Below are 23,801 nucleotides of genomic sequence, written 5' to 3'. Positions count from 1 at the left end.
ACCAGAAGTTTAACATGACACCAAGCAAAGAGACTCTGATTCCTTGCAATGTGATAAAATCCAGTCTTAATTTGTCCAAGAAAGAAGTAGTCAAGGCCATTAGGGCCTGGCTGTTTTGTTTTTGTTTGTTTGTTTTTTTCCCTCCCAAATGGTTAGGGTCTTTCAAAGAATATCCTGGAAACCAATCATTTTGCTTATAGCTATAAATAAGTATAAATAGATATTGGCGAATAAGAGAAAATGCCTGTGTCCTAGCAATGAGACCTATACAAGACTACTACAAATAGGCAAGAAGTATATGGTGTGTGCGCACATGTGTGTGAGAGAGAATGCGTGTGTGTTTGCATGCGTGCAAGCATGTATTATCTTAGAAATGGGTAATCTCGAATGCCATGTTTTTGTAGCTTTTGTCCTTGGGATCATAGCCCGACACAGGGGCCGGGCTTTCTTGCTTCAGTCCATTCTGTAAGACAGATTCAGTCCCTTGTTTCCAGGCATCGCCATTCTCAAGATTTTCCTGAGGAAAATGGAAAGGCACATATTAATGAGACAGTCTTGATGTATTCCAAGTCAACCCAAAGGAATCTTGTTTAGGCTTCCCTTTCAAAAATCGATCTATAAATACAAAAGAAGTACACACAACTCTGACCCAAGGCACTTCCTAATTGATAACTTTGTCCCTGTAGGTGCTGTTTCTTGATAATGTCAAAGCAAACAATGCACTGAGCATTTACAATATGTCTTGTGTTGCATAAAGAAATTAATCCATCTCTCATTTAAGACAGTATCTTGTTGGTTAGTATGATTATCTCATAAACAGAGACATACCCATGTCTGACATGGACTAGCCCCCTTCCTACCTGTGAACAACAAAGCCTCTTGTTGCTAACAAGGGTAACTATATGCAAACTCCCCTGGATGCTGCAAAACATTATTTTTTGGCCAAGGGGCCCATGAGTACACACTGAGTGTCCCCTTCCACTCTCAACTCAGCCTTCAGATCAATGCTGCCTGCATTAATAGAAAGCATTATCTATCTCAGGAAGTATTTTCCTAGGAAGATAAATCTGTAAGCTAAAAAATGACTTGTTGTTTCTAGAACTTACTAAAAATGCATGTATACAAGCAATGGACTATTCAATCAGTTACCTTCTTAGCAAAGTAAATTACTCATCTAGGTAAAAAGCTCCCTTCTTAGAATTATAGATTGTTCATGAGGCAAACTCCATGTTTATCAAATCACCCTTTGCTAATGAAGACTGACTTTGGGGCCCTCAGCTGGCTGTGTTCTTCAATCTTGAATTCTCACATCACAGTGTTGCCCAGTTCCAATCAGAACCTTGAATTTGAAGATCTGCCTTCAGTCACTTGAGCACAGAACTTTACAAGTATCCGCACCCAACTTCCCCATTCTGAGCCTCTGTCATAAGTATTAAATTCAGTATTATGTCATATACACGCTATTCTGGTGTTTTTTGGAAGGGCAGAGCAATGGACAACTCACATATATGTGATATGATATGGGTTAGGAGTCCCTCGCCCAGAGTGCTAAAAGAGAATGCCTGGGACTAAAAGAGTGAAAAGTCAGAACTAAAGCATCAATAGTAACAAACGCTCCTGCCCTTAATCAGGCAGGGAAGACAGGCACTGATACATCCAGCTTCTTCAAAGCTCCTGCAGCTGTCAAACGCTGTAAGCTGTCAGATGCCTCTGACTGACCACGTACTCTTATTAATGCTGCCCTTGATAGCGTTGTTTCCATTTCTTGCTTCCCTTAAACTCTTTCCTGGGAGCCCAAAACTTACCAAAGTCATGTCCATCCCCCCTCTTGCTGAGGGTGTCACTCTGTTTCTTCTGGAGTACCCTACATTGCTGCACCAGGTCAGCGAGCCCAATTTTGTCTAAGAACCCTCCTGGTGGTCATTGGTTGATGAGACCTTATCAGCACTTGGACAGTGCCTCTAACCCTGCCTGACCTAAACCCACTCCTTAGTGGGATAAAGACAGCGGGGAAGTTAGACTGAGGTGCATTTTTTGCTTCTCTGCCTCTAACATCCACCAATGAATCTTACTTTATATTTATACCACATGTAACTGGAAATGTTCATGTTCATTTGCTCTGCATCATCTCCCTCAGTTCTAAGATAAGAAAAGCTGAAATTCACAGAAGCCAAATAATTTACCCAACGAGAGTAAGACATGGAATCAGGATTAAGCTGAGAGCTGTGTGACCCTAAAACTCATGCTTTTAACCACTGTAAGACACTGTGTGCCTTCCATTATGTTCTTTTTCTATTATTCATTTTTATATTTTTCCTAGAACTTGCTTGCTCAAGGGTTCGAAGGAACTTTGGAAGTTGATTCCTTGCCATGTTAGCAAATAGCCTCAAAGCACCCTTATCTATAAGTTTATTTATGTGCTTAAAAGCAGAGGTAACTCTGAAGTTGAAAATCAAATTCTCTTAAGTTCTAACATTCACTTCCTTTCCTTCCCAGTCCACCCTCACAGGCAGTTTAAATGGGCAAAAAAGGGAATTCTTTTTGAGATACAATATATTTTTAGAAACTCAAAATTCAGCTTACCTGTTCTGTCCCACCGTCGTGCTGAACTCCACACCAGCATAGTGTTTTGTACTTCTTAGACCAAAAGCAAAATAAATTGCAAACTGGTCTGATTAACAATGGCTGAATATCCTCACCTCTTTGGCAACCTATTAACAAAAGAATAGATGAATTAAATGATTGTAGACTTCTAGGACTTTCCATAAGGATTTAAACATTGTCACCTTGAGAAATAGGCTAATTTTTAGTATAAGGGTAAAAATAGGCCTGACTGGTTAATAAACAGAAATTGGTTAACTGTTGAAAGAGGTGAGGGTTAGTTTTTAGACATCGACAAACTGTCAGATTGATCAGGCTCATGGCTATAAGCAGAGATAACATATTTATTGTTAAATATCTATTATGGGCAGAGTGCGGTGGCTCAAGCCTGTAATCCCAGCACTTTTGAGGGCAAGGCGATTGGATTGCCTGAGCCTGTGGGTTCGAGACCAACCTGGGCAACATGGTGAGACCTCATCTCTACAATAAATCAATAAATTAAACTACATGCCTGTAGTTTCAGCTACTTGGAAAGCTGAGGAAGAAGGATCGCTGGAGCCCAGCAGGTCGACGGTGGGTGGCCGTGAGCATGCCACTGCACTCCAGCCTGGGCGACAGAGTGAGACTCTGACTCAAATATATATATATTTATATAGATATAAATATAGATATAATATCTATATCTATATTTATATCTATAATGTACATTATATATATATATATAATGTAAAAGTCTGCCATACCCTTCCCAGATAGAGAGAGGGGATAACAGGAATTATATATTTTTTTCCTTTAAAAGAAACTCTCAGTTTTTAGCCAAATAAGATGTATTTGCAGCCATGTAAGCCAGTATTTGTAAAATTAGAAAAAAAAATTTTTACTGTTTTTTCTGTCTTTCACCCCAACATCCTGGACAAGAAATACCCTCATTTCCCTCAGCTATTGTATACTTTCCTCAGACTGCCTTTTTTTAACCTTAAAACATCCCTGTTCACTGTCCCATTCCTTCAGTTCCTGTTGGAGAACAAGAGTCACATCGATATTCAAAACAAGAGTTAAAGGCTGATGATGGTCCTTCTTCCACAGCTTATGCAAGTTTTGGTGTCATAAAGACTATTCATGCACATCGCTGCTCCAAGTCAGTAAGTCCAGTTTTGTCTAGCTCCAGGCTCTTCTTGGAAGTCATTGGCCGATGAGACCTTAACAGTACTTGGACAGTACCTCTAACCCTACTTGACCTAAACACACTCATTAGTGGGACAGAGAGATAAAATACACAGTCTCATTCAAAGTTATGAGTCTGACAGCCAGTTTAGTCTAAAAGTCCCTCTGAGGGGATAGTGGAGTATTGGTTAGGTACATGGATAAAATTCCTTCTAGGTGTCAGATACCATGCCAAGCCACAAACTTTTTTCAAACATTTTTCTAGAGACAAAAAATAAAGTAGATTTCTGAAATTTCAATTTGAGGCTTAAATAATACACTCCCTGGCATAGTCCATAGTAAATAATAAATAGTCATAGTCATAGTCAATAGCAAATGAATGGGCACGATGTGTACCTATAAAGCTTTTTTAAAAATTAGGCCAGATTTAGCCATAGTTTACTAAGCCATGATTAAAGAGATGCAAATAATGAACCGTCAGCTAAGGGGCTGATACTAGAGACCTGCAGCCTTAGGGCCAATGAAAATATAATTGATAAGACTCAGATGATTATGAACTGCTGTGTAACAGGAAGACAGGGTAACATCAATCTATACAAATTATTTGAATAATGGAATGCTCTGGCCACTTGATAAATCAACTATATATTTATACTTGATTTAGCAAATGATATTTCATTTCACGTGGCTAAAAAGAATACAGGAAAAAATAACTTACAGCTACCCAGCAAAATTCCTTCAGTAATAATGAATAATTTAAATTGTATCTTGGGCCAAGATCACCTGTCAGCAGCCAAGACAGCTCAGGGTTCATTTCACTGACTAGCATCTCAAAACCCCCCAGCTTAACTTTATGCCTTTTGGTTCTCTCTCTTTTTTTTTTCATGGTAAATTCCATCAACACCTAATGAGTAATTAATAACATTCTTTACAAAAACTTCAAACTCAAATCACTCTATGAAAAAGATACCTGTGCAAAGATATTAATGATATACACTGCTTGAAGGCACTAATCAACATAGACATAATTCTGTTGGTCAGCATATATGAGTAACATAAATAGTATAGCTTTGAGATGCTATATTATTTGAAAGAAATAGAATTGAAGCCATCTTATATTGAGACCCAGCAAGAACAAGATAAAATATGGCACAAGGAAAACAGTCCCACAATATGTCATTGCCCTACCATATTGATCCTATCCTACACTGAAACACATCAAGACTTGCTTTTTACAAGAGTCAGTGGGTAATACAGAAGATTGTGAAATCCCCTGAGGATATCAGGTTAGCACAAGGGCCTCATTTGGAAAATAAGTATCAGGAGACAAGAACCTCTGGTACCCAGCTTTGATACTTTTTTCAAAGATTTGGAGACATCATTGGAATCCGACTGAATGTTTCTTTTAGGTATTAAGGATATTTCACTAAAACTTGGACATTTAGAAGGAAAGAAAACACAGGAATTGATACCAGGACAGTTATTAAGATGGCAAATAATTTTCTTTTTTTTCCTTGAGTCGGAGTGTCACTCTGTTGCCGAGGCTGGAGTGCAGTGGCACACTCACGGCCACCCCAGTGTCAACCTGCTGTGCTTCGGCGATCCTTCCACCACAGGCGTGCGCTACCACACCTGGCTAATTTTTTTTATTTATTGTACAGATGAGGTCTTGCCAAGTTGCCCTGGCTGGTCTCAAATCCCTGGGCTCAGGCAATCCTCTCACCTCAGCCTCCCAAAGTGTTGGGATTACAGGCTTGAGCCACCACATCCGGCCCAGTGAATAATTTTTGACTCAAAAATAACACAAGTGTTGCAGTATCAATACAAGAACTTGCCAGTCTGGTTCACAGATGGAAAATATATAGATTGGCAAACCACTGAATCTCATGTGCACAGTTTCTGCTTTAGAAGGAAATGTTCAGGCAGCTGAAACTTTGGCTATCATCTAAGTGGTGGTTGACCATGGGATTGAAATACCTAGGTGTATACCACTAGCATCAAGGAAGCCTCCACAGTTGTCAGGGTACTGAGGCAGAATCTAAACAAAATGAATCAAGATTGCTTCATCTGAAACTATTTGGAAAGTTATGACTGAAAGACCTGGGTTACAGAATTTGTGTTCTATTACTTATCATACACAAGATCTTCATAAATTTAAGTGAATGGCTAATGATCTCATGCCCAGAACAATAGGGCACTGAGGATCTCCCATTTCCAGTACACAGTCACCAAAAATGTAGACATTCGGATTTTGTGTTGAATAGGAGTATAGACTGCCCATGGTAGAGGAAAAGGAGAATATCTTCATAATTGTTCAACCAAAATGCATAGCCCAAGGAGGCGGAGAGACAAGAGTGCAGTGGGCCTATCCCTTCCCATTTCTTCCCACACTCTCACTACCAATTCCAATCCCTCCTGAACTTTGGCACAAAAAGGACACTGAAGTGTCAGAGGGGCTATAACTTTAAGTGAGGATGGTCAACACGGGTACCAAAAATGGCTTACTGTGAAGCCACTCACTGCAGAGAATGCCATGACCCTAGAGAAGTGGTCTCCGAAGGACAACCCAGGCCACTTGCAACAGTAGGACTCTCCTCTGTTTTTCTAGTAAGTTAGCAAAATAATATATGAACTAAGCAGGAGGATGCTCTTGTATGGCAACTTGGAGAGGATAGATATTTATCTCTGGGAAGAAAGCTTTTTTGTTGACCCAAAATCAAACCAATAAGACAACCACCTAGTCCGCCAATGCATGCATTGGCCCGTATACTTTGGTCCCAAGGGGAGGAATTACAAACCAACCTGTTATGAAGCTGAGGATGACTCCAGCAGCAATGCATCCTAGGCAGCCAACTGCACTGTAGTAAAGGTAGGAGAGCGAATACCAAGTATCGGCCATTGCAGGTCTGTGGAGGACAACAGCACATATCACCAGTTCCATGCTTTCCAAAGTTATGTCCAAAAGTGGCATAAAACACTGCTCAGGGTTCGTTTCACTGACTAGCATTTCAGAACCCCCTAGCTTAACTTTTTGCCGTTTGATTTTCTTTCTTTTTTCATGGTAAATTCTATCAACACCTAATGAGTAATTAATAACATTCTTTAGAAATACTTCAAACTCAAATCACTCTATGAAGAAGATACCTGCAAACGTATGTGTATTGCAGCATTGTTCACAATAGCAAGAACATGAAACCAACCATGCTGCCCATTGAAAGAGGACTGGATAAAAAAAAGTGGTACATATACACAATAGACTATTACACAACCATAAAGAAAGACAAAATCCTGACCTTCACAGCAACCCGGATGGACTCAGAGTATATAATACTGAATGATCTATCACAGAAACAAAGAACTGAGTATCACACATTCTCACTCAATAGGGGACCTGGAACAATTATCCTAATACCATAAGAAAAGGATTGGCAGTAGTGGAAATCTGCCAGGAAATGGGGGAGCACACCTCATCAACAAGGGTACCAACATAATGAACATTTGCATACTTAATCCTGAATTGTACCCCACATCTTTAAAATAAAAAAATTAAAAGTCAAAAAAAATCCAGGTTCAAAAAAAGAAATTAATGCAATTATATAAAAAAGAGGTAACTTTTTCTTATTTATCTATTAGCTAATATTAGCATGATACCAAAACTGGAAAAAAAATCACAAGTAAAGAAGACTGTGGGCCATTATTCCATGCAAATATAGACACATAAATCATTAGCAACACTAGCAAACTGAATCCAGAAACATGTAAAAATGTTTACAAACAATAATTAAGTAAAACTTTTCTCATAAAATGCAATGTTGTCTTAATATCAGAAGCTCACTCATGTTATTATGCAATATTACTTCAACATAGAAAGAGATGATTATTTCAACAGGAACAGAAAAACGGTTTTTGGGAATAAAATTGATTGTAGACTACTTGTGCTTTGAATTTCACTCAATACAATTCATCTCAGAATCACACATATTGCAATATATATACTAAAAGTGAGTGATGCATTGCAGATGGAGTCCTCCATTTCTTTGGTATTACATATTCTTCAGATATTCATTAAAATCATGTTTAATATTATGCAGTCACAAAGAAGGACAAACATATGGACTTCACAACAACTTGGATGGATTTAGAGTCTGTCGAACTCAGTGATCTATCACAGAAACAGAAAACTGAGTACCACATGTTCTCACTCATAAGTGGACCTTGAACAATTATTTTAATACTTTAAGAAAGGGATTGGCAGTAGTGGGAAACCGCCAAGTGAGCGGGGGTGGGATTGGCAGTAGCAGGAAACTGCTAAGGTAGGAGGCACACACCTCATCAACAAGGGTACCTGCATAATGAACATTTGCATACCTAACTATGAATTGTACCCTACATCTTTAAAATAAAATTAAAATAAAACCCATATTTAGTGCCAAGAATTGTTATGGACAGTGGAGACATGAAGATGAAAAAGCCAAAAAAAGTCTACATATACATAAAATAGACAGTAGTGCATAGAATAGGAACAAAGCATTATGGTAGCCTTCAGAGACAGCATCAAATTCAAGCTGATGTGTGAGATGAAACCTCAGCTCATTAATAGAGAAGAATTAGTAGTTAATCAAGCAAAGAGGGTAGTCAGGGCTAGGATTTAGCATTCCAAGAAAATAAAAAGAAAGAATATTATAAGCACAGGAAGGAGAAAGAAACAGCATGGCAGACTGGAAATATAAATAAGTTGACATTATTTGAAAATAAAATTTATGGAAAAGAACATAAACTAAATGGAACTCAGAGGCAAATAGAAACAAGATACTGGAATGTCTATTTTAAATCTGATTCAAAATTTATTTTATAGAGAAATGGGGAGCACTAATCTGGCAGGAACAGCTTTTGGGAAAGTAGAAATAACAAAGATTAAAAGACATTCTTGTAAAGCAAATAGCTTGATTAAAGACCCAAAAGTAGGAAAGAACGGAATATGTATAAAGTAGAAAAGACAGAATTTAAGCAGAAGGAGAAGCGTGGACAACAACATTGGAACCACAGGATCATTTCAAGTTTTGGGAGGTGTTTTGCCCCAGAATAAAAGGTTTGTCCCTTATTACAAAGGCACATGAATCATTGAAGTTATCTCCATGTGGCAGTCATGAGTTTAGAAAGGTGCTTCAGGAAAATGAGTCTAGTGACTTCTTGGATAGAGTGACTGGAATGAAGTAGAATGGAAGAGAAAAGATAGAAAGAGGGGGAACCAATAGGACAGATAAGATAATTTCTCTTTTCTAGACTTTGTAGTGATGAGGTTTGCCTCAGGATTGACAAAGACAATGGAGAGAAGACATTATTCTAGAGCTAGAGAGATTTTCATAAATGTAATTGGCAACATGATCTGGCAAGATTTAGAAGGCTGGATCCAGCAGAAAAGAGTCAGTACAGGAAAGCATTGATGAAAAATCAGAAAAGGTCTACCCAAAACAGAGATACTTCTCTGAATACAAGAACCCCAAATCCTACATTTCCTAGACTTGTCCCCACATAAAATTAGAATAAGTGAATGGGCATTAAAGTCAAGTAACGTGCTACTGGTTTTACAGATATGTGTATATATATCTTATGTAATCCTCTCAAAAGTTCAGTATAGTAATTAACTAATACCTTCACTTTCCAGTCAACGCTTCTGAGAATTCAAAAAGGAACAAGTTGCTAACTTGCCCAAAGCTAATAAATAGTAAAGCCCAAATCCAAACCCAGGTATTTCAGATTTCAAAGTCTACTTCTCCGTACACCATAACTTCTGCTGTATTTTGATACCTTCCATCACTTATCCCTGTCAGAAATAGAAAGAGAAACTCTTTGTCAAGCCCTGTGTTCATATACTTTGACTTAGAAACTACAGGCTCACAACAGTGCTCCTCATTCAGCATGCGCATAATCACTTTCCTCATTGCTCACAAACCTCTTCTACTGAGATCTTTATTCTCTCAGGGACACTACACTCCTTAGTCTCAACCACTTATTTTTCAACCCTCCACGATTTTTTCTGTTTGGCACTCATGCTTCCCATGAACTATGTTGCCAAGTTCACTTTTGTACTCCTGTATGCAGAGAAATGAACATCTACAGAAAGCTGGAGCTCTAAATTGCTCTTCAATGCTGGGCACTGCCCAGAGAAATTCCCATAAGAATGCAAGATATGTCTCATCCGACTTACCCCTAAGAGTGTATCTTCCTTTAACGCTATCTTTAAAGTCCTCCTACCTGCTGGATGACACTGGAGACACTGTTGCCGTCATATTTAATTGGGTACACTGGTCTGTCGATAGAGGCAAGGGCCATGTCTTAGAGTCTGGTGCAGGGTAAACAAAGGCCCCAATGGCCACCCAAAATGACAAGGTGATTCCAGTAAGAAGACCTCCTAGTGCCCCCTTGATGAAGGAAAAAAACAATTAATGAGTGATTTGGCAAGGCTATTTGTTGAAAGAATAATGAGATGAGCAGTTCTGTGACTCAGAGATTCTGGTTGTCCACCCCAACTCTTGGCCACATGTGGTGGAAACAGCCCACTGAAACTGTTTTCATTTCAACTCCCACAGTGCTATTTAATTTAGAAATAACTTGTTTCTTAAATAAAGAGACTGGATAACTTTACAGTCATCATTATATTTAGATTTCTAGCAAGAATTTTTTTCTCCTTTCAATTTCTTCCTCTTACTACTTAAAAAGCTGCTGAAATCTCAATTCTCAGTAAAAGATTTTCAGAAGTTATGGAAAACTTCAAATAATAGAGACAATTTGGTAATTTTTTATTGACCACTGTTATACAGAAACTCTTACTCCCATTTCTCTGGCAAATGATATTGTCAGTCTCCTGACTCTCAAGTTTTGGAGGATTTTCTTTGTTTGTTTGAGTTTAAATACTAGCAAGTGGTATTTATGGGTTATATTTCTTAATAAACAGTTACTGAAAAGTCAATGAATCATTTATTTTGTAAAAGAAATAGAACAATATAGCAGAGACCAGGACCATTGGAAAACAGCATGATGTCTCACGTCTCCTCTAGATAGCCAAGCCTTCTCTGTGAGAGGAAACCACTTGTTGGCCTCTCTCCCTACGTAGAAAAAAAAAATTCTTGATAAGAGCACCAGAATGCTCTCTCCATTGTTTGGGGAAACTAAATCAATGTGTGTGACTTCAATACTTGTGCCTTAGTCCAAACCAGTGGTCTGTAAACTTCTACTAAAACTGCCAGATAATAGATATTTCAGGCTTTGTGCACCACACAGTGTCTGTCACAGCTACTCAACTCTGCTTTTGTAGCATAAAAGCAACCATAGGTAATATCTAAACAAAAGAGGCTGACTGTGTTCCAGTAAAATTTGAAATAATACTGATGTACCATAAGCTATTCTTTTTTTATTTGTTCTCGCCACTTAAAAAATGTCAATACTACTTTCAGCTTTCAAGTCCTACCAAATTAGGAGGCTAGCTAGATTTGACTTGAGGCATATAGTTTGCTGACCCCTGCAATAGAAGAGCAATGGATTTCACCTGGAGCATTAACTCTGACTGATCCTAGTAGCTGCCTGGAGAGTCATGTTGTGACAAGTTCTAAGGTCACGTGTTGTGGGAAAGCCATGACTGACTAGTAGGATCAGCCATGACCAAGGCGACAGGTGACACAAGTGTATGTTTACTATCCTCTAGTGAGAATAAAGTGGTTTTCCTCACTAAATAGAAGGAAGGTACTAACATAGATAACAAATACATGTTTACAGTGCATTAAAATTGTGTGAAGCTTCCTCATAGTTTTTTTGTGGCTAAGATGTCTTTCTTCCTATGATCTCACCAAGCACATAAATATTCTTGCCAACCCCAATGTCAGAAAAGTGATCAAGTTGACAAAGAAAGTGCTGCAAATACCTAATGCTTACTACCTATCACTCTCTTGACCTAGCCCCAAAAGATGTATCTAGAAGAGAAGTCTGTTAGGGTCAGGTGGCCACAGAGACTTAATCAGGTTTACCATCTGACTCAGAATTTATGGAGTACCCTAGCCCATATACATAAATAGGCACAAAGTCATGTTTCATGGAGTTCAAAAACTTTCAAAAATATATGCATATAAGTGTATATTATTTTTCTAAATAAACGTTCATTTTTATTTCTACTTACTACACAGTCATCCAAACAGACTATCAGCCTGCCAGACCAACAAAACGAAGAAGACCCAGCTGTCAACATATCTCAGGCTTGTTCCTTCTTCTCACCATAAATTAATTAATAAAGCTAGTCATAACTTTTGATAACTATATATATAAAATAAAACTATATATAGATTTTTAAAAGTTGGATTTTCAAAAATTGTGTTTGAGCTAAATTATTTATGAACTCAATATCTATTTTAGACTTCACTTTCTAAGAACTTAATTTAGCGAAGACTTAATTTAAACCTTGTGTTAACACATGAATACCTCTTCTCACCTTTGCTTTTTGTTTCTAAAAAGACTTTGCTGAAATCAGAGACAGAAGGGTTCAGGTTCTGTTTAATTTTGCTGTGGATTATTTTTCTGGCAAAGACAAGTAGCCTTTCAAACAGCCATGAGATGAGAGAGAAGTGGCTGGGGTGGAGTCCTCGCTGGGAATCGTGAAGAGGGGTGTGGGATCCTTACCTTCCAGTTCACAAAAGGGAACAAAATTCCCAGCGAGAATAAACCCAGCATTGGTCCCCCACACATGCCATGGATGCTGAGGGCAGCCTGTGGGACAAGACAGAACAGTTGAAACCTTCATTTCATTTCATCTGGAGCCCACCTGGCATCATCCTTCTCTTGACTCTAGGATGAAATTGGGTCCTAGTTCTGACTGTGCCTGTATTAATCAGGTGTTTTCTGTAAGTTATTTCTCAATTTTGGGCTCAGTGACAAGCATTGTGTGTATACACACACATAAAGAGATAGATACATATTTGCACGTGAATGAATGTGTGTGTATGTGTGTGTGTGTGTGTGTGTGTGTGTAATGAAGACACAGGTAACTTGAATTTGGTTGGAAGCTCAAACTGGAACACATTGATTTGTTTGTATTTTGTATCTTGCCAAAAAGCTTTTTTAAACAATGAACCAAATATCTATAACATATGATTCATACCTTACACAGCTGATCAGCTGTTCAAATTTAGTTTGAACAATTTTAGCACTTTTATAATAATAATTGTCTATTACTTAACCTTTGCTGTCCCACCCCAAACATCTCCAAGATAAAGAAACATTAGGTTGGGGCATTGTGAAGAGGCCATCAGATATCCCATATCCCATACATACGGCTCTCTCTCTCTCTCTCTCTCTCTCTCTCTCTCTCTCTCTCTCTCTCTCTCTCTCTCAGAATTTGAGGTATCTTGACAGATGCATTTCCATGTATCTCGGACTCTAGGTTATTAAATGAATGAGTTGGCAAGGGACTTTCATTATGCTAATTTTCTGTCAACATAAAGTCGTGTGGCATGGCCTTCTAGCAGTTGTGAAAGTATACTTGTACATGTGCACTGAAATGCATGCAAGAAGTGTGTTGTGCGATCATGTGTTCATACATATACCTGTATGTACTGCATATTTGCATTCACACACACACACACGCACGCACAACTACTTTCAATGCCACACTATTTCCTTCAATGCAAATATAAGACTTTTAGATCAAGGATGCTCTAAAGATCATATGTTAACCTCATGCTTTCCGGGCACCACCTATGTGCCAGATGGTAAAGAAGAACTAACCAGGCACTCCCAGCAAATAACCTCATTTAATCCTCACAGTGACTCAGTTTAGTAGGTAATACCAACTGAATTTCAGAGTCAAGAAAATTGGTACATACAGAAAACATTAAAGGTCTGTATATATTTAGAAAGTAGAAGAGGTAAATTCGGGTTTTCTGACTTTAAAACCTACATTTTCTGTCCTAAAAGTAGTCTTTAAAAAAAAAAGTCAAGAGTCCAAACCATTTTAATGTCCTTCTTCTTTTGTTTAAGGAGAAAAAAATTTGTAAAAGTCCATCATTAATAGTTGAAATGTTTAGATTCTAATGATAGCCCCACCCTAGATAACTAGAATTTGGTGAACTTCCAGTTATTAATTCACATTCATTCAACTTTAGACTCTTCCTTCTCTATGAAAAAATACATTTACAGGACTAAGGGGCTTAAAATTACCTCTGGCTGTAGTGAGTTCTTTTATCCAGAAAGAACTGTAATGCATTTTTATGAATGGTTTTCCCGGTTAATTCTAGAAAAGTCAGTACCTTAAATTTATCTTGAACAAGATGGAGAAAGATGAGATTAAAGCCTTCCTTTTTGCACAGCATAGTTACTTAATATTCTTGGCATTTCCTCTGGTAATTGATAGCATTAATTCATTGTTGTTAGATTAGCTGAATTTTGAGGCTAATTTAGTAATGATTATATATAGGCAAATCAATAAGTTAGTAAAGGTGATTTTATTGTCCCTTGTAAGAAAAAAACATTGACAATCTCCTACAAGGTCATGAGTCAATATGCCTCAGAAAATAAAGGACTTCCCATTATTAAAAAAAAAGGTGGAAAAATCCAAGAATTTCTGGATTCAAAACCAACTATATTTATGTATCATACAAAATCAAATTAATTTTAATTTTTAACTTTTTCTTTGTTGACATTAGGCATTTTCAACTGAGGGAAGAGTTAAGGCTCATCTAATTCAGCCTCCTCTTCAATGCTCTAATCCCATCTAAGACACTTTTGTATGTAGACGACTATAGTTCTGTGCTTTGAGGTCAGGGTTGCCTGTGGGACTTGGCCAAGATAATTAACCTTCCTCATATGTCAAAAGGGAACCATAATATCTGCTTCCTATTGGGGCGTATTTTTTTTATAAGTATTCGATGTGGAATCCAAGAGAAAGCTCAGAATAATGTCTGAGCATTGTAAAGTACTCTAAGGCCCCGAAATGTTGACTATTATTATCTTCTTCTTGTTGATATTCCCTATCCTGTTAATGAGCTCTAATTCTTGAGGCATGTCATTTGATTGTTGGGCTCTTTGGATATCTAGAAAGTTGCTTTTTTTTTTAAGTTGAGATAAAAACGTGCCATGAAGTGATGAACAGCTCCTAACAGAATTAGCTGATGGTCATTCAGAGACAGCAGCAAGTGTAGAATGACTTCTCTCAAAGAGAGCTCTGTACATCCCTAGTTAGTGGAGATCTTCTCTACTGTTAACTGACCCAGCCTCTCCCTCCACAGCATCCCCCCACCTTATTATGGTTCTGGGGTCCCATATTACAAGTGAAACCAATTTCTTTACTGTAGGATTTCCCATGTGCTCATGTATGCTGTGGATTTCTGAGAGCAGAATACAGTGTACCATGATCCAAAGATTTTTGGCTTTGGGAATTTTCTTTCTGAAGTAAGTCTCAGGATGAGGTTTTCCAGAACATGCTTTCTAAATTCCCAAACTAAAACACTGAAAGAGCCTTTGTTTAAGTGGATTAAAGCTGCTTGCCTGCCCTCAGCACCACCCGTAAACACACACCATGGGAATGGGGTGCTTTGGAGAACAGAAGTGAAACCTGGCTCTGTCCGTCACACCTGTGGGACTTGGGCGCCTCTCTTCTTCCCCTACATAATCTCTGAATGTGAATGTTGTTCCACTAAACTCAGTATAGTAAAGCTGTTTGGAAAATTACATAAGGGAATGAAAGTTGTTTTCTATACCCATCAAAGTCAGATATGTATGAGAAATGAGCAGGTCACCTAAGAGACAAATACCTCTCCTAGGAGATACCAGATCAGGTTTTTCCCTTTTTGCCTGCCAGCATCTCCTGGACTGTGTGGCTCAAATATTTTTTTGAATCTGAGTCTCATTCTATCACCCAGGCTAGTGAGCAGTGGCATGCTTATGATTCACCACAGACTCAACCTCCTGGGCTCGTGATCCTTCCACTTCAGCCTCCTGAGTAGCTAGGACTACAGGTGTACACCACCACACCTGGAATGTTTTTGTTGTTATTGTTTTTGCTTTTATTTTGGAGAGATGAGGTCTCACTATGTTCCCTAGGCTAGTCTTGAACTCCTGGGCTCAAGCCACCTTCCCACATCAGCATCCCAAAATGCTGGGATTGAAGGCATGAGACAACCACGCCTGGCCATGACTCGCATTTTACTCAATCAAGAAAGTTGGCCTGGGCAACTCCTTTGAATCCCCTTCCACTGTAGGAGCTTTTCTGTCCTCAATAAATCCTGCTTTCAAAAAAAAAAAAAAAGTGGGCCTATCACACTTATCTACACTAGGTCAGTCAGATGAGCACATCGCACACAACCTCTTCCTCAATACAATCCCTGTTTTCCAACCAGCTTTAGAGGAGTCTCTGCCTATTCAGAGCTCCTCTTACTTCAATTGCAAATATCTCTGAAAGAAAACAATTTTGTGACTCAAATCATCACCAACTGTACATGACAATTCTTCCTTAAAAGTATATACCGATTGTAATAAGGGTAGAAAGCAATGGCACAAAGCATCAGAGGCAACTTGAAATATAGGTCCCATGAATGGGAAAATAAACCTTAAAAATATACCTGAGGTCACTAAAGACAAATATTACCAACTTGACAGTTTTTCTGTGTTAGTGAGTAGACATGACAGTGCCTTTCCACACTGAAAATAGATTATTGGGCATCTGAGATAAAACAGTATGTTTATAGCTTATTAAAAAGGACACTGGGTTTCTAGTCCCATAAATTCTCGGTGTAGACAAGTGAATTATCGTGTTACTTAACTTTCTCAGATTCGTTCCCTGGATCTTGAAATAGAAATAATGGGGCCTATGTAAGTAGTCCTTGGAAGGATCAAGTAAGATACCCTGCTCTGTAAGCTAGAAGCCTTCTGTAAACATCAGTGATTACTGTTCCCACACTCTTATTCATTTCTTCATTTAAACAACATATATTGAAGCCTATGCCATGATAAGAAAATCTAAAGACTGTTCAAATTACACAGACACAAGGGGCTTCAGAGAGTCAAAATGCTTATCTGATGCTGTTTTGTGAGCTGAGCAATTTGAGGAGTGAGCACAGTTCGCTCAGGAGACTTGGATTATAAACCAGATTCAGCCACTAACTCTGAGAATTTGAGTAAGATATTTTCACATTTTTCTGTAATCACCTACAAAATGAAAGTGTTGAAACAGATGATTTGTAAGTTTCCTTCTAGCACTGTTATTTCATAGAATTAGCAGTTGGACATATGAGAGGCAATTCAACTTGTACAATAAGTAGACATGGGTTGGTACATCAGTTCCACCACTCTTTAACTATGTATTATTAGTTTCCTCACCTAAAAAAAATCAGTACATTAAGTGTGCTATCACTTAGAGATGTAATGAGGATTATATGAAATAATACATTTAGGGCTATTCCCAGAACATAGTGTTACATAGGTTTCAACTTTTATTATTAATTTTACTATTATTTTTATTTTTACTAATTTTATTATAGGATCATCAAGTCTCAGATCTGGATTTTAAAAGGGTTTCTAATTTTATCACACTGTGCCTTGTCACTGTCCCACTGCTAATTTTAATTGTTTCCTATTCTGAAAGTGATTTTGGTTGAAATTTTACATGTATGTCACATTTGGACCTGGCATTAGTGAATGTCGGCATTTGGGGTTTGGAGGAGTAGCTAAGACATTAAAAAAAAGAGTGGGGGAAAAGTTGTTGTAAGTTCAAAGATCTTTTTCTCTTTCTCATTACCTGTACCACACCCCCCATGAGAGAAGCAGCCACAGCCATTGAAGTACACATCACGCCAAATAAAAGACCTGCAAGAAAGAAAGAAAATGTATGACCCTACATTTCTTTCTTCCTGTATTATATTTTGTCTTTAATTTTGAAATTCGTGGGTATATGTGCAAATTTGTCATGTGAGTATATTGTGTAATACTGGAGTTTGGGCTTCTACTGAAATAATCACGCAAATAGTGAACATAGTATTCCTTGAGGGATTCGTGACTCTAAGGGATTCCTTAAGCCCTCACTCAGAGCTGTTCCTGACATAGCTTATCCCAAGGGACTGTCCTCTTTATTCCGTGATCACCACCCCCAAGAGGGATGCTTAAGAAGCTTGTCTTCCAAGTACGTGCTTTCTCAGGTCTGGCTGAATGAACTAAAATTCAGCCTTGAGGGTTTTCTTTTTAGGATTCTGGAAGAAATTTGTCGTGTGGAAGCAACATGAAAATGTGAAAACAGTCCAGAAATCCAGACTAAATTAGTGGGGACAAATTTCAGATCACTTACCAGCAGTGAACTGAAAAAGAAGCAATGAATCTCTCTGGGATTCAGATTGTTTATAATCTTTAAATTGGCTAAGTAGTGTCTATACCATTTGCCTCATGGGTTTTGCAGTTCTGCAAAGTTTTTTTTTTTTAAACAGGAATCAACTTTATTTTTTCCAGTAGGAAAAGGAAAACTCATTCTTAGGGTTGGTACTATTACTCGTAAGTGAAATAGGAGAGTCCACATCTTTTCCATTGCTTTCCTTATTTGGCCATTTCCTTTCTTTCTTTCTTTCTTTCTTTCTTTCTTTCTTTCTTTCTTTCTTTCTTTCTTTCTTTCTTTCTTTCTTTCTTTCATTTATTTTTTGTTTTTTGTTTTTCCCTTTAGTGCTTTATTCATAGCATCCTCATGTTCCTTAGTTATGTCACATATACCATGCAGGTCCTCAGAGGACCAAGCACCTCTGGTATTACAGGAGCTCACCAAATGAATCAGCATATATGCTTTAGTCATCTTTTAAAAATTAAGGTCTTCTTTTAAACCATCTTCTTAAAAAAACATTGTTTTTAAAATATCTTGGTTTTAAAATTATGTCAAAAGTATACTGAATTCTCATAATAACCCCAAAACTAAACAATGGACAAAGAGATTTTTTTGAAAAGAATTGGAAATAGCTAAACAGAGACAAGGATACAGTGACAGAAATAGAGAGAAAATAAGTTTGCTTATTCTGTTTGAACATTCTCTGTTAGCTAACTATCCAGCCTAGCTCCCAATGTCACTACTAATTCAAGTTCATTAAGTACTGACCATAGGTTGGACATTTTACCAGCACTATAAAGCCATATCTTGATTCCTTCCTCCAAAGAGCTCACATTCTAGGAAGGAACTACACATAAATAAATAAATTTATCCAACAAATATATACATACATCCAAGAAGAGTGGCTTTTACACAGCAAGTATTATGTGCTTTTCATTATCAATATTTAAGTTTAGACTTAGTTCTGAAATCATTCTTAAAATGAAATCAGACTGGCAAGTTTTGATGCTATATTTTCTGCCTTCTCAATGAGACACAGAAAAGTAAGTAAACTCTCACCAACACTAAAATTCAGTTTGATGTATAAGCACTTGTTGACAATTTAAATTTTCACCACAATCTCTAAACTTGATATTAAACTGCAGAAAGCAATGTTTGCCCTGACTCAGTATTGTTTCGTAAAAAAAGAAGAGCCCCACCTGCCTGAAGAAAAGAGCAAGACATATGTTCTCTCTCCTGTTTGTCCTCTTGTTGGGCCAACAGTTGCCTGTTTGAATGAGATTCTAGGCAGCCATTCTTCAGTTCAGAAATTCTGCTTTTTTTGTGCTGACTACAGATTTGATTCAGTGCTCCTTCCCCCTCAAAATTTTATATCTCCACCACATTGCTATCAACAGCAACCCTCAAGGCAGGAAGTTTAGGAGAAATTGGTGGGGGCTCCATAGATACCTGGATTGTTATCACCCACAAATGAAATAGTAAAAGTAGGAAGAAGAAAAAGTCATAATTCCAGCAAATGCAGTGAATTTTCCCATTCCTGCATCAGCACAGAGGAACAGAAAAAAACATGGGCACAGGAGAAATGTCTACCTCAGTCCAACATATCCATACCTGCTAGAAATTGAGAATCATACTGGCAACAATGCTCATCCTCCACTTGCCATTAGCTCTAACCCAGATAGTTCAGTAGAATAAAAACAATTCAACTACTCAGTTAGCAAACATGTGAACAACATCCTTCTCCCCTTGTTTAAACATAAGTAAAAAGGAAAAAAAGATATGAGTGGAATCCATGACAAAATGTAGTCAAACAAAGGAATGAATGAATGTGAAAGCTCAAATTAACAGTATGCTTTCTGGAAATAATTCACCTGAGGAATGAGAAAAAAAAAAGATCCTTAAAAATGGTTTGGCGATCTTGATAAGATGCAAGAGTACATAGACTCGATGAAGCAAAGATGTACAGGTCAAGAGAAAACAAGAGATGAAAAGAACAGCAAGCTAGTGTACAACATCAAGAAGTATGGATGGCAATGGATCCCAGTGTGATAAAGATGAATCACAAATAAATTAAACTCATAATCATTGACCAATCCCACTCCTAGTTATTTATCAAAGGGAAAGAAAACATGTTCCTAAAAAGACTTGTACAAAAGTATTCATTGCAGTTTTAATCATAGTAACCTCAAACTGAAACAGCTTAGGTCCATCAGTAGACACAGATGATAAACAAAACTGTAGTATATCCATATATGGCATACTACCCAACAATAAAAAAGAATGGACTACAGATGTGCAAAACAACATGTATAAATAAATCTCAAAAACTTTGTGCTGTAAAAGAAATCGTACAGAAACTCGTGTGCACTGTGATTCGTTTATATAAAATTTTAGTTAGGTAAAACTAGTCTATGAAAAAAAAGTAGGAGCAGGAAATGACTAGAAGAGGCATCAGACAACTTTCCAGGGTGATGGTTATGATTTAAATCTTGATAGGTGGTTAGGTTACACAAGTGCATGCATTTGTTAACACTAGGAAAACCTACACTAAACATTTGTTCATTTCATTGTAGGTGAAGTTTTTTCCTTAAAAACAACTTGAAACAAATATTGGATTCTTATTAACAATACGCATGCTAAAATAATTAGAAGGATATGTGCGGATGTCTGCAACTGACTTTTAAATGTATCAAAAATGTGAAGGACTAATGGATAGAGAGTTAGATGGTTATGTGAAAAAGCATTTTTAGGACAATATTAATGGAAAATCTAGGTGGTATTTATATGGAGTTCACAGTAAAGCCTTTAAACTTGACCATATTATTTAATGTTTAAAATAAAATATAAAGAACAAAACACAACAGCAGAGTTAAATTACCATTGTTAAGAGATTTATGTGGGGAGAATTCAAAGTAACATTAAGAAAAACTTGAGTTCTTGAAGTAGAACTAGAGGAAAATGAAAAAGTTATGAAAATAAGAGAAAAACTGACAGATATATTTTAAAAAGACAAAAATTAAAAGAACAATTAAGAATAAGGGAACGGTAGGACTATTAATATTTTCAGGCAATAACCGCACTTTCTATAAAATCAATTTAAAAATTGAGAATCAACAAGCGTTGTGTAAACAGCCAGATATATGTCTTTTAACATAAAAACACACACACACACACAAAACTACAGCTTTTCCCCATCGATAATAAACAGTCTAGAAAATATTACAAGGAAAGAATCTTATGAATAATCTCAATGAGAGGAAGAAAGAAAAGGAGGGGGAGGAGGAAAGAGAAGAAGAGGAAGAGAGAGGAGAAGAAGGGGTAAGAAGGAAGGAGGACAAGGAGTTGAAGGAGGAAGCCATGAGTACCATCAGTATGTAAGCTAGAAAATATAATATGGTTACATAGCAAAAAATAAATGCTGTTGCTAGGTGGAAAGCTTACAAAAATGTCAGTTCTCCCAATACATGTTCAAGCTTAATGCAATAATGTAGAATGGGGGTGGGGGTAAAGGGGCACAGGTAGGTCACATGTAATAATTGTTTTAAAGTAAACCTGGAGGAATAAATAGTCATGGATAGCCTATTTTTTGAAAAAGAAAAGTAAATATTATTTTAATTTAATTTTTAAACTAAAAAGAATATGAAACATATCCTTTTAGATGAAAGACTTTATATTGTATAGCACTATTAATGAAAATATTAAAAATCAATAAGGAATATTGGATAAATGATACTGGAAAATTTACTATATAAGCAAAAGTATTATTCAAAATCTCATCTTAAATCATAAATCAAATAGTTTTTCACATATGGAGTATTCAATATGAAATATAAAACTATAGTCTTGAAGGAAACAAAATATGTAAATGAGTTTTGAATGGAAGAAATTTGCAAGCACTAAAAAAAGGAAAATAATTTTAAAAGTTGTATTTATCAACCAAACATAAAGGTAAAATTTCTACACATCAAAAACCCATTAAAAAATTAAACTAGGAAATATTCTGCAATAGATAAAGGCTTTGTTTTCTTTGCATAGAGAGATTTTACAAACAATAAAATTTCTAATATCCCATCAACAGAGATAATAAATTGATTTTTTATCAAAAAAACACAAATGATTACTTACTATCTAAAAATATTCAAATGCAGAATAAATCAAAATGTAAATTAAAGCAAAAATGCGATGCTATTTAGCCCATTAATTTGAGCAACTGTGAAAAATGCTAATATAAAGTACACGGAGAACTATGCCTCTCACTGCTGCCACACGTAATCATTGATTTGACCCTGCTGGAACCAGATGTCTTAATGTGTATCAAGAAATGTCAATAAATGTGTATGATTTAACCTGATTCTTTTGGAAACTTGTACTAAGAGAAAAAATTGTAGATGTAGTCAAACACTTATGTACATGGGTTTTGTTTTTTTTTTAATCACAGTGTTACAAAAAATTAAAGAAATACCAATAGGCCGGGCTCGGTAGCTCAGCCTGTACTCCCGCACTTTGGGAGGCCAAGGTAAGTGGATTACCTGAGTCTGCGGGTTCGAGACTCGCCTGGGCAACTTGGCGAGACCTCATCTCTACAATAAATCAAAAAATCAGCCGGGCGTGGTAGCGCGCACCTGTCATTCCGGCTACTCGGAAGGCTGAGGCGGAAGGATCACCGGAGCCCAGCAGGTCGCGGCTGCGGTGGCCGGGAGCGGCCACTGCACTCCAGTCTGGGCGACAGAGTGAGACGCAAACTCAAAAAAAAAAAAAGAAATGAATTCTACATTTCTGGAATAGAGAATTCAATTTGCTCAGTTGGGTCAGATGTCTATAACCTGGTTCTGTCAGCTTGGGCCAGAGGTAGGGTTGTACAGGACCCCTATAGGAGGTGTGGTTCTCAGAGAAGGAAGGCCATGACTGGGAAGACATGCTGACGGTTGAAGGAGTGATGCCTACCTCGCCTTGATGGAATGGCGGCATCTCCTCTTCAAGTCGAATAGCGTGACCCTGTCAGGTAAGCACTGTAACATGGGGGTAAGGTCAGTGTGGTTGAACAGAAAAATCATCCTGATCGTATTTTATCTTTACACCTTAAAACATTGGAACAAAGGAAATATGCAAAAAAGATGAAGAGGATACCCTTTTTGTTTATGGCACTAACAACCCTGTTGAAAGTCGTTTTGTTTACTATTTAGTAGGAACAATGTTGGTGAGGAATGCTACAGTCCAAATGCCTGTGTCCCCTTAAAATTCCTATGCTGAAATCCCAGTCCCCAAGGTGGCAGTATTAGGAGGTGGGGCCTTTGGGAGGTGATTAGATTATGAGGGTAGAGCTCTCAGGAATGGGATTAGTACCCTTATAAAAGAGAGGCCAAAGAGAGTTTCCTTGTCCCTTCTGTCATTAAGAACAGGATAAGTATACATGTGCAGGTATCTTTGTAGAATAATTTGAGTTCCTCCAGGTATATTCCCATTAGGGGAATTGCTGGGTCATATGGTAGGCCAATTTCTAGTTCTTTCAGAAATCTCCAGACTGTTTTCCGGAGAGGTTGTACAAGTTTGCATTCCCACCAGCAGTGTAGAAACATTCATTTTTCTCCTCATCCTCACCGGCATCTGCTGTTGTTTGTTTTATTAATGATGGCCATTCTTACTGGGGTTAGGTGGTATCTCAATGTGGTTTGATTTGTATTTCTCTGATGATGAG

General features: G+C 37.4%; 1 protein-coding gene across 1 annotated transcript in view; it reads right to left on the bottom strand.

Moving 5' to 3' along the window:
* Nucleotides 1–356: 356 nt before the first annotated feature.
* SLC5A12 (solute carrier family 5 member 12) overlaps nucleotides 357–23,801 on the bottom strand; it is a 52,287-nt gene continuing 28,842 nt past the window's right edge. Inside the window, exons 10-15 of the mRNA XM_008056066.2 lie at nucleotides 17,543–17,610; nucleotides 12,433–12,519; nucleotides 10,021–10,187; nucleotides 6,568–6,671; nucleotides 2,584–2,711; nucleotides 357–517 (exon numbers count right to left, since the gene is read on the bottom strand). Of these exons, the coding sequence (XP_008054257.1) occupies nucleotides 368–517; nucleotides 2,584–2,711; nucleotides 6,568–6,671; nucleotides 10,021–10,187; nucleotides 12,433–12,519; nucleotides 17,543–17,610 (704 nt within the window). The 3' untranslated portion in view covers nucleotides 357–367. The remainder of the gene's footprint in view (nucleotides 518–2,583; nucleotides 2,712–6,567; nucleotides 6,672–10,020; nucleotides 10,188–12,432; nucleotides 12,520–17,542; nucleotides 17,611–23,801) is intronic.

Source organism: Carlito syrichta, unplaced genomic scaffold, assembly GCF_000164805.1.
Source record: "Carlito syrichta isolate Samal-C Ts95f unplaced genomic scaffold, Tarsius_syrichta-2.0.1 Scaffold302088, whole genome shotgun sequence".
Lineage (NCBI taxonomy): Eukaryota > Metazoa > Chordata > Mammalia > Primates > Tarsiidae > Carlito > Carlito syrichta.
Note: the sequence above shows the minus strand (reverse complement) of the source record. Positions and strands in the feature narration are given on the sequence as shown.